The 12,566-nt window shown below is 36.2% G+C and overlaps 1 protein-coding gene across 1 annotated transcript in view; it reads left to right on the top strand.

The window, feature by feature from the left end:
- Window positions 1–4,479, top strand: part of LOC107584582 (noelin) — a 14,355-nt gene extending 9,876 nt beyond the window's left edge. Inside the window, exon 4 of the mRNA XM_016271285.1 lies at window positions 3,119–4,479. Within this exon, the coding sequence (XP_016126771.1) occupies window positions 3,119–3,793 (675 nt within the window). The 3' untranslated portion in view covers window positions 3,794–4,479. The remainder of the gene's footprint in view (window positions 1–3,118) is intronic.
- Window positions 4,480–12,566: the final 8,087 nt, after the last annotated feature.

Genomic DNA, 12,566 nt, shown 5'->3' with positions numbered 1-12,566 from the left:
ATACAAAAAAATAATAATAATAATAATTATTATTATTATTATATATATATATATATATATATATATATATATATATATATATATATTAGAGCCCACTGGAAACACTCATATTAGATCTTTGATTTAGAAACAACACACTTTCACCACAAAATACACAATTACAAACCCAAAACCCCATTTAAGTGATGCCTTGCACAAGATAGTCCCTCCAAACCCCATAAACGCAGTCGAGCAATCATAAATCAGGCTGGTGAACATATAACCTTCATATTCACCTACAGACCTGGTTTTAGCGCTTTCCCCCACCCTCTTATTCTGTTTTTCTCACACTTTGGGTTGGAGGCTCTTGTTCTCAAAGATTGATGAGACCGTAGGCTGTATGTGTGAGACAGACAGAGCATGGAGAGAGAGAGAGCGAGAGAGAGGTGTGTATGTGTGGGAGGGAACAATAAGCAATATATCAGAGCGGTTTTTGGCTCTTCAAAGATGAAAAGCTTTGGCAGAGTAGCGTGTTGCTGTCAGAGATACCACGCAGAGATGGAGCAGCATTCATGCTCTGCGTGAGCATTAAGTTAAAGCCCGAACAAACGCCCTGTGACTGATCAGAATATTGTCAAATATTAATCCTGTGTTCTATATTCTGATCATATTCCTATTTGATTTCCAACTTCTGACTATAAAGGTATTTTGTGGCCTGATACTAAAAATAGCAATGCTACCAGAAGCTTTACAGATCAACAACAACAAAAAAAGAGTCCTGGCATCCATATTTCAAAGGACAAGCTAATATTTATACTGCATGTATATGATTATCAGAGAGGATTATTTACTGTGTTTTACACACTTGTCTCTGCAAAGCAGATTTTATTAGAATTTAATGATTGACATTGGACTCACTAAAGCAATTTATTGAAATAAAAATTAAATGATAGATCTCAAAATCAATGGGTCTATTTTTTGTACATTATAAAATAGTGATGCCTAATAAATCAATACCTTTTTCATTAAGGATGCATTAAATTGATCAAAGGTGACAGTAAAGACATATTTCATATAAATGCTTTTCTTTTGAACTTGCTATTCAAAGCATCCATCCTTCTGTCTATCCACCCATCATCCATATTTCAGCTAATTGCCAAGGTAATATTTCTCACACAAATTTTCCATAAAAATATTAAGCAGCACGACTGTTGACTGTTGAAGAAACACAATGTTTCTTGAGCAGCCAATCAGCATATTAGAATGATTTTTGAATGATTATGTGACACTGAAGACTGGAGTAATGATGCTAAAAATTCAGCTTGTTTATCACAGGAATAAATTACATTTTAATATATATTAAAATAGAAAACAGTGATTTTAAAATCATAATAAGATTTCTAAATATTACTGATTTACTGTATTTTTTATCATAAATTAATATTTTTAAAAATATATAATTTAAAGAACAAATTTTGAACTGTATACTGGCTATATTTTCTCTCTTTGCCAACTATACAACACAAATCTAAAGTTTTACATGGAAAGCTGATCAGACCCTGGCCCGAAAAAACATCTGTTGGGGGAAAAAAATGGTTTATGGTGTTATTTTGGTGTTGGCCAAAGGATGAGTGCCCTCAGCTGATTCTTGGCACTTCCTTCTACTTTTGGGGATTTTATAGTCGCCACCTCTGTCCAGGACTCGCTCACAGAGAGTATTACCACGCTGTTATGTGTAAAGCTGCTTTGGAACGGTTTATATTGTGAAAAAAGCTGTTAAAACACAGTGAAATCTAATCAAATGTTATTTCTACCATCATGCAGTGAACAAATGTGGATTTCAAAAGAGGTAAATGTTGTGTAGTATGTTCAAACATGCAGAAGAGAGAGTGAGTGTGTATGTTGATATATACAGTAGCTGTTGTTTACTGCCTCGTGCCTCCTATAGAGAGCACAAAGACGTCCCGCTGGGCTGCAATGCTCTGGAATATTCCATAAGCGTGTCTGCTCTAGCTTTCCATTCGATCACCGAGAGACAGAAGCCCCAGCCATGCTGGGAATTCTCCACGCTACCATCATGCAGTGAACAAATGTGGATTTCAAAAGAGGTAAATGTTGTGTAGTATGTTCAAACATGCAGAAGAGAGAGTGAGTGTGCATGTTGATATATACAGTAGCTGTTGTTTACTGCCTCGTGCCTCCTATAGAGAGCACAAAGACGTCCCGCTGGGCTGCAATGCTCTGGAATATTCCATAAGCGTGTCTGCTCTAGCTTTCCATTCGATCACCGAGAGACAGAAGCCCCAGCCATGCTGGGAATTCTCCACAGAGAGTCGCTTTTATCCGGAATTATCTGGAATTATCCCCATAGGGTTCGTAATGCCTGGCACACAGCAACTTCCTGGCTGTCAGTTTTCACCGCCTGCGTTCTGCCACAGCCAGGGAAGGATGGACACCTTCAGTCTGGAATTTAATTAAGACCTCGCTGAACATGTCCTGCTGTGCTGGCAAATTCATGCCAGAACCAAAAAATCAAATGCAAGCACCGGCAAAATCAAGAACAACTTGACCCACTTCTATTGATCGTTGAAAGGTTTAGTCTGTAGTTTAACCTTCAGTACTTCTATCTATCTATCTGCCTATCCATCTATCTATCCATCCATCCATCAATCCATCCATACGCTTATCCATCCATCCACCTTCTTACCTACAAACTTCAAGGTTTTTTAAACTACAAAATATTCAAACAAGACTTTGTCAAGCCAACATTCAAAGTTCAAAGTTTATCTTGATAAACATTCAAAATTCAATCTGAATTTAAATTCAAGTTCCTGTTTGCTACCACATGTTTAATTCTAATTCAAATTCAATTCAAAATGGATCACAAACCTGATGAACATCTTAAAAAGATTAGATTCAATATACATTCTGACAAATATCTGCTGCATGTTGTGTGAACATCCGACAGGGAATGTTTTGGCAGACCTACTGTAAGGAAATGCTAAAAACGTCATCCTCCAAATGAAAACTAATGCACATCTGGTCAACATACTTGTGCTACAGGGATGTGTCTCATTAACTCAATTCCTCTTATCGTTAGTCATTTATATTAATCACCTACTCTCTTGCTTCTGTCCAGGTGTGGTACATGGATGGTTACCATAACAACCGCTTTGTGCGGGAGTACAAGTCAATGGCGGACTTTATGACGTCGGATAACTTCACGTCTCACCGGCTGCCGCACCCTTGGTCCGGGACGGGTCAGGTGGTGTACAATGGCTCCATTTATTTTAACAAGTTCCAGAGCAACATGATCATCAAGTTTGACTTCAAGACGTCCACCATAAGTAAATCTCAGCGTCTGGACAACGCAGGCTTCAGCAACACCTACCACTACGCCTGGGGTGGACACTCCGACATCGACCTCATGGTCGACGAGGGCGGGCTCTGGGCCATCTACGCCACCAATCAGAACGCGGGGAACATCGTCATCAGCAAGCTCCACCCTCTCACCCTGCATATAATCCAGACCTGGACGACCAATCACCCGAGGCGCAGTGCTGGGGAGTCGTTTATGATTTGCGGGACGCTCTACGTGACCAACGGCTACTCGGGAGGGACGAAAGTCTACTACGCCTACCAGACCAACTCCTCGACATACGAATACATCGATATCGTTCTGCAGAACAAGTACTCGCACATCTCTATGCTGGACTATAACCCACGAGATCGCGCACTGTATGCTTGGAATAACGGACATCAGGTCCTGTACAATGTTACGCTTTTCCACGTCATCCGCTCAGAGCAACTGTAACCTTGGAGGATTTGGTTGGGAGTATCTGAAGACAATCTTTAGGAATGTTCTTCAACAGATTGTTACAAAAATGCTATGCTGAATGAAAACTAAACCTGAACAATAGACATGTGGATGGAACATAGAACACAAAATCATAAATAGATGCCAAAAAACTTAAATAAGCAAAGCCACGCCTTTCTTTTTTTACAAAAGGACTTTACTTTATAGGACACAGTCTGATCAGATGTTTTCCAGAAGCACTAAAAATACTTTTTATTCATGCTTTACTGCACAATGAAATGAAGAGAACGTTGGGATTAGTTACAGACTAGCAGCCCACACTCAACCTCATAAACGGAGCGTGTGCAGGAAAACTGATGGTGCTTCACTTGGCAAACTAACATGGACGGCTTACCAGTCTGTGCAATATCCTAAATCCAAATTGTATGCTTTGCAGAGCTCATTTCTAGAGGTAATATGAACAAATGTGATTGGCTGAAGGTGCTGACTGTTGAAAGCTTGTTCAAAAGGCTCTTGTGAGATTTTACTTGAACATCTCTGTGATTAAGTTCTCTAGATGGGGACCATATCATGGTATTTTATAATGACCTACATGTATGTAGCACCTGAGAACAGACCAAAGCGTGCTATTAAAGTCAACATGAAATCACACATTCCTGGTCTCAATGTGTACAATTACCGTAACTTGCTCCGCCTCTAAAACGACCTTCCTTTTTGTATGACATCATCAAGAACTCTTATTTTTCAGCTCCTCAATCGAACATATCCATCATTTTGGTCATATTTAACAGTGCAATCAATTCCCAATGGATAAAAAGTCTCGTCCCTTGTTTTTCTTGTCAAATATCCCATTAACACAGAAACACATCATTTCATGTTGACTTTAAACCTTCTCTGGTGAGATTATCACCCTTCAGGCTACCGATACTCACATTGTTGTGCTTGTAAATGGATGTCAGCTCTATCTGCATCATGATTGCTACATACGATACATCAACTCAGCATTACAGATGTGCCGGTTTTACCAGCAGATGGTTCAGGTACAATCTTACTCAGATTTAGTCTCTGTGCTGGTGAATTCTTGTAAAATGATTTCTTTAGTTTTGCATGAGCAGTTTCTCCATGCACAGGTGTGCTCAAAGGAATGTTTACCTGTGTGATGCTGTACATGACAGATTTGGGATCAGGGATGGTGGGAAGGAGGGAGGTTGGGGTTGGTTATAGTCTCTAGAAACCTGGGAATTAAAAAAAAAAAAAAAAAGATGCTTGTTTATATCTGGTACGTTTCGAGTGGCTTGTTTCTTAACGCCCATCGTTGATTTTTGTAGATTTACAGTTTGATGTTTTTTGTAATTTACAGTAGTACCGTCTGCTTGAGTGATGCTTCAGTGTCTTTGTTTTAGTTTGTTGGCGTTAGAAAGTCACATTTCTGTCACGAAAACTCAAAAAAATATCGATATCAGAATGTAAAATGTCTCTTTGGAGGACATCTAAAATATGAATATGAAACTATAACATCATTGAGCAGTCTAATATATAATGTAATCATTTTAACAAGGCTCAAACGGTCTGAAGCTAATTCCAGCTTTCATTCTTTTTGTGCTTCGCTGGATGTGTGTTGTACCTGCAATACAATGATTCTTATCAATAAAAGAGGATTTATATCCTGATGTCATCATTCGGTATTGATCTCTGAGTGTGTTTCATCATGGGGTCAAGGTTTCACCCCGGACCATCCTTGTTGAAAGAAACTAACACAAAATGGGATGCTGATTTGTGCTCACCAAGCTGTTTAGCTACCTTAACTACTACCTAGGGCTGCACGATAAATCGCATGCGATATTTAACGCGCATCTTGTCAGAAAAGCCGGTTCTGTAATCAGCGGTAAATCTCCATCACGTGCGTGCTTTCACATGGAGCAGCATTAACTACACAGAGCCGTTGTTCACTGACGAGCTGCGCAAAAAAATCTCGTCAGTGAACAATGGCTCTGTGTAGAAAGATGCGCGTTAAATATCGCATGCGATTTATCGTGCAGCCCTACTACTACCTTGATTAATCACCTTCACCAGCAATATAATGTTGGTTGACAAACTTCATCAGCTAAATTTTGCTGTTACACATGCGGAGGACAGGGTGAATTACATTTCATGAACACATTTCTGCATTAAACTGCTAAAAAGTTCTTATCATGGTATCTTGTTATGTAACATGATCAAAGGTTATTGCTTTCTGTTTCCTATTTTAAGCTCATGTCTGAAAAATATTCTGATTATTACTGTTATTATACAGAACTAACTACAGTCGAAGCCCAGCAGGCACAAAACATTTTCGCAACATTGCATTTTGGTTGCAATTTTCACAACTTTATAAAAACGTTCTAGCAACTACCAGTTACACAACATGACTCATCAAAAATGGTGGCTTTCTATTTCATATTTTTAAGCACATGTCTGACAAATTTGAATGTCTATGTGGTAAAACGTACAAGATTGGACGTGGTAATGAGGTTCCTAAAACATTGCAAAAGGACACACTAACAACACCATAATGTTGTTGCAACACTGTGAAAATACATATTACACTAACAAACACCTGACATCTGTCAAGTGTGTAGGATACCAAAAATCATTAAAACAACCTCTTCACAACAACAACATGCTGCACTTGCTATGATCCCACATGGGGCATAATGTAGCAGTGGCTAGCTCAACTAAAACAGCTGAGAATTGCTAGGTTTTGTCCTTTCTGTTGAGGGCTCCAATTATGTTAAAATGATATACTTTGCAGATACTTTCTTACCCAAATGTAAGTGGTAACCTACACAAATCACATCACTGCCATCTACCAGGAGTGGAATGGAAGGAGCCGAAACTAACACTAAAGAAACAGAAATGATTTTAGAAGGGACACTACTTTTTGTTTTTTTCAAAAACAAAACTATAAAATCCTAAATGAAGATGCTAAGATAATGTTAAGACAGCGAACTGTGGAAATACACTATATCATCAATCTCAGATTAAAATAAAATGTTAGAACAATGTGTCAATCTTTCATATATATATATATATATATATATATATATAAAATTCTTATTGGATAAAATCAAGTCCTGACATAGATTTCGTACTGTTTAACTAGGAAATACTTCATCCCTGGAGCCAAATGAATAGCAAAAGAGAGAAGGCACATGTTGGATATACTTTGCAGATACTTTCTTACCCAAATGTAAGTGGTAACCTACACAAATCACATCACTGCCATCTACCAGGAGTGGAATGGAAGGAGCCGAAACTAACACTAAAGAAACAGAAATGATTTTAGAAGGGACACTACTTTTTGTTTTTTTCAAAAACAAAACTATAAAATCCTAAATGAAGATGCTAAGATAATGTTAAGACAGCGAACTGTGGAAATACACTATATCATCAATCTCAGATTAAAATAAAATGTTAGAACAATGTGTCAATCTTTCATATATATATATATATATATATATATATATAAAATTCTTATTGGATAAAATCAAGTCCTGACATAGATTTCGTACTGTTTAACTAGGAAATACTTCATCCCTGGAGCCAAATGAATAGCAAAAGAGAGAAGGCACATGTTGAAAAAAAAAGAAGAAAAAAAGAAAAACCATTTCATCAAAATTCCAGAGGAACGGTTTCACCTTCTAAGTTAATAATGGAACTGAAATGGGCAGTAATGCAGTGAGCAGAGACCTGAGGCAATGACTCCTCGTGTCCTGATGAAAATATGATGGGATTTGGGCAAAAAAAGCATTTAGACATTCAGAATAAGAAACTATCATCTCTCTGGAAATGGCCCTGAAAAGTCCTGTTAGTACTCAGAAGGTACTTCCTTCTGAATCTCTCACTTCCTTTCTTTTTCTCTTTCCTTCTCCATTTAGAGAGTGTTCTTATCTCTCTCATGTGGGTTTTTACAGTATCTCTCGGTAAAGCGTAACAATATATCTTCAATCTGCTAATTCCTCCCTTCCCCCTTTTCTCATCCTTCCTGTTTCTCCTGCCCTCCGTAAGCTCTTTCTCTCTATATTTCCCACTGTAAGCTGTCCGCCCCATGTCATCCTCTCCCCCTTCCCTTTTTCTCTCATTTGATGTTTCAATCGATGAATAAATGATTGATTCTATTCTGAGCTGCTCGGTCTGGGAGAAACGGAGAGATTGAACAAAATACAGAGTGAAATAACAGACTCACGCTTTGCGAAACAATGCACCATCGTTTGGACTGAATCAATCTACATCTTCTCGAGAGAATCTTCTCTCCAGCTCAGCTCTTCTCTTCACATCTGTCATCATCCACCTCTTCATCAATCACTCTTTCTCTCGCCTTTTTTCTCTCTCTGCCAGCCAGTTATGCCATGGATGTTCCACTTGTGGCCCGTGGGCCAAATATGCCCCGTCAATCATTTTTATACAGCCCGATGACACACGAGAGCACTCAATAGTAACAGGCTTAGCCTAACTCAACAGGCATCAATTATAGCAGAGTACGACACATATCGTGACCATGTTTAAGGTCTTTCTGGCAAAAGTTCAGCTAACAGTTTCTCATACACAAACTAACAATGTCATACGTTCTTTCTAAAAATCACACTGAAACTCTGTTTTTTATTTCGTTTTTTTAGATCTGGCTCCTGAAATGAAGTCGGAAAGCCCTGACATGGACTGAATCCCAATCTGCATACTAGCCACTCTTAGTATATTAGCATTATATGTCCCAAATTCATATGACTTTGAAAACATGAAGGAAAATGTGTACCGGGCGGTACAAAAATGTGAAAATTTCTGAATTTTCACTCAGAAATCGCTAGTTAATCTCATCATTAATTACAAAGAAACAGCAAGTAATACATTGAATTATACATTAAATTTAGTAGAAAGACTGAAATCAAATATACAATAATTTAATATAACAATATCATAATTATTTGCTGGAAATTAAACCAAAATAATTTAGATGAAATAATGCTTATTTTTGAATTATTTTTTTTCAGTGAATTAAATAATTTACTAATTAATGTGCTTCATCTTACTTGATTATTTTCTCTTTTGATGAGCAAAAAACTAAAATATGAGTATTCAAAAAAAAAAAAAAAAGCTTAACGATAAAAGACTCAAAAGTAAATTATGAAAATAAGTCACATGCATTTGTATAGTGCTTACACAATACATATTGTATAAATTGTATAAATTTAAAGCAGCTTTACAGTAATAAAAAAGGAAAATAAAAGAATCAATTAAATGCAAACTTATTTAAATATGATACAAATTCAAAAGTTGTAAAGCAGCCTTAAAAACACAATAGTCATTTATTCAGCTCAAGTCAGTTCAATGATGATTCAGTTCAGTTCAATAACAGAGTTGATCTTGCAAAATTAATCCGATTCCGAAATGAATTCGATTCAGCTATAAAGCAGCTCTACAGAAGTGTCATATTCAGTTCAATTCACTTTTTTCAATTCAGTTTTGTTTTGCTCTCGCCCGACAGTGTCAGTGCCATCAAATTAATAATATTACTGAGTATCAGTTGTCTTTAAAAGCCCAACTAAGCAATCCAAAGGCGACAGTGGCAAGGAACCGAACTCCATCAGGTGACAGAAATGGAGAAAAAAAATATATCTATATATAAAAAAATCTAAAATGAGCAATCTGATTGGATAAACAATTACAATCGACTTTGTTTTGTCCACTTTGTCTTATTTCATACTTATAACTTAGAACAGTACATACGTACATCTCATATGTAGAATTATGTAAATTGAGCAGGCAGATTAATCTGGGCATTATGATTTTTGCCAGACTGCTCCTGAGTAACACCTGCTCTCCTCATTATTCAAGAGGCCTCCAGATTGAGTCTCCTCTCCTCACACACCTGTTGAGTGGGATTTCTGGCTCCAATCAGTCAGCAGATGAGAGAGAGCTGCTGAAATGAGCTGATGTTTATGCCACATCTGGATGAAAGCCATGACCTGAGATGACACTGAACACACACCTGTCAGCCCTGAAGATTAATATTTACATTTACTTTTAAGACAGAGGTGTTCACTAGAGAGCAAATTATGACAGTCAAGTAAAATTACAGTAGTTTAACTTTTCAAACATGTATCTAGACTTTTGTGTCCTATTTGATTCCTTGGTGAATAAATAAATAAAGCAAACAGCATGTGTGTGTGTGTGTGTATATATATATATATATATATATATATATATATATATATATATATATATATATATATATATACATACACAAATACATACACTATTGTTCAAAAGTTTGGGGACAGTCAGGCTTTTTAAAGGAAAATATTACTTTTATTCAGCAAGGATGCATTAATTTGGTCAAAAAAGACAGTAAGGACATTTATAATGTTACAAAAAATTTATTTAGAATTTCTAATTTACCAAAGAACCCTGAAATAATATGTATTACAGTTTCCAAAAAAATATGAAGCAGCATAACTGTTTTCAACATTGATAATAATAAGAAATGAATTATAAGAAATAAAAAAGGTAGTTTAATTGTTACAAATGTGATCTTATCGAATAACGTGTTAATTTTCAATCTTCTTACTGTGTATCTGTATATTCCCCATCTGTCCTTCTCTTATTGATGGTGTATTTCATCTAAAATCTCATCACTTCACCAGGGGATTGCTCTGCATCTAAACACACACACACACACACACGTCTCTTTCTCTCCCTTAATGTGACAGACGCATCCATTGGCAGCTATGAATAATCAATGAACTCCATCTGTTCATATGAGACCTGAGGAAGAGAATCAACTCCCATCACACACCTAATGTCTACATTTCTCTGTACAGATGTGTGTGTGTGTGTGTGTGTGTGTGTGTGTGTGTGTGTGTGTGAGAGAGAGATAGAGAGAGAGAGAGAGAGAGAGAGAGAGGCTGTAGGCCACATTCTTGTCAGAGCAACTCTATTAGTCAAAAAGACAAGCTGACAACATTAATTGAGAATATAATCAAATTTCCATTTCTTGCAAATGAGTTTATTAATCTACGTTGGAAGCAAACATTTCCTCCTTATTTTCATATGCAAAATGTCTTGTGTGATGTTGTTTGTGTGTGAATGGACCACCTCGGTTAGTTGAACCCTGTGCAGCGTGTAGGTGTGTGAGTGTGTGTGTGTGTGTGTTTGTGTGTGTGTGTGTGTGTGTGTGTTTGTGACGTAAATCTGTGATGTTCATCACAGACAATGGTAATAGAGTCAGGGCAGAAACACAATAACTGAAGCTGCTGGCCACAGATGGTTCATTATTTCCCTGAGCATCAGCATCTGACAACAAATCATCTGTCCTCATCTTCATGGACCTGCCCGTGAATCACCAGATCCACCTGTCCTACAAGAATGTCTACAGCTGCATTTACACTGCCAGACTTAATCCACAAATGTGAGTTTTTTTTTTTAATGTCTGATCGTTTTACAATCAGCCCCAGCCTGTCTGTTGAGCATTCTCAACACTTGCATGTACTAGAGTCAGGGCAGAAACACAATAACTGAAGCTGCTGGCCACAGATGGTTCATTATTTCCCTGAGCATCAGCATCTGACAACAAATCATCTGTCCTCATCTTCATGGACCTGCCCGTGAATCACCAGATCCACCTGTCCTACAAGAATGTCTACAGCTGCATTTACACTGCCAGACTTAATCCACAAATGTGATTTTTTTTTAAATGTCTGATCGTTTTACAATCAGCCCCAGCCTGTCTGTTGAGCATTCTCAACACTTGCATGTGTTTCACTAATGAAGATAATTATTCTGGTTAAGCCAACCAACCAAACAATATAGCTACTAACCAGCTAAGTAAATAAATGAAATAACTAACTGACTAACTACAATAATATATACAACATCTGACTACTAACTAAATAAACAAAATAAATAACGGACTAAATAGATAAACAACTAAATAAACAAACAAACAACAACTAACAGACTAAAACAACTAACAAAATAACTAAACAAAATAACTGACTAAAAAACAACTAAGTATATAAATGACAACTAAATAACTCATTTAATAAACAACTAACAGACTAACTAACAAACAACGAACTATATAAAAACGACTACTGTATAATCTAGCTAAAACATCTAAAATAAATAACTATCAGACTAAGCAACTAAATAAACAAACAAACAACAAACTAAAATAAACAATCAAAATAAAAAACAAAATTAAACAGCTAATTAAAACATCTAACTAAACAACTAAACTAACTAATCAACTAAATAAACAAACAAACAACTAACTAATAAATAACTAAAACAACTAACAGACTAACTAAAACAACTAATTAATTAAATAAACAACAACTAACTACATGAACATCTAACTAAACTAACTAATGAATAAACTAAATAACATACTAAAATAATGGTCTAAACAAGTGAATTCACACACACACACACACACACACAAAACTAACTAACTAAATACATAAGTAAATAAAACAAAAAAATAAAAACAACAACTGAATAAAAAAAAAATGAACTGATTAAATAAAGAACTACAGTATAATCAACCAATCAAATCAATTTATTGAACATTTCTGTATTATTCGGATAAATAAACTAAATGTATTAATAATCATTCTTTAATATGAATATATTAATATTAAAGAATTACTTAATACTTAATATCATTATCATTCTTTTCCAGCTATTCTCTTCCGAAAATACTGGATTTGCTCACTCATGCCATTGTGTATACTGT

This window comes from Sinocyclocheilus grahami, unplaced genomic scaffold (genome assembly GCF_001515645.1).
Source record: "Sinocyclocheilus grahami isolate Dianchi unplaced genomic scaffold, SAMN03320097.WGS_v1.1 scaffold61.1, whole genome shotgun sequence".
NCBI classification, from domain to species: domain Eukaryota; kingdom Metazoa; phylum Chordata; class Actinopteri; order Cypriniformes; family Cyprinidae; genus Sinocyclocheilus; species Sinocyclocheilus grahami.
Note: the sequence above shows the minus strand (reverse complement) of the source record. Positions and strands in the feature narration are given on the sequence as shown.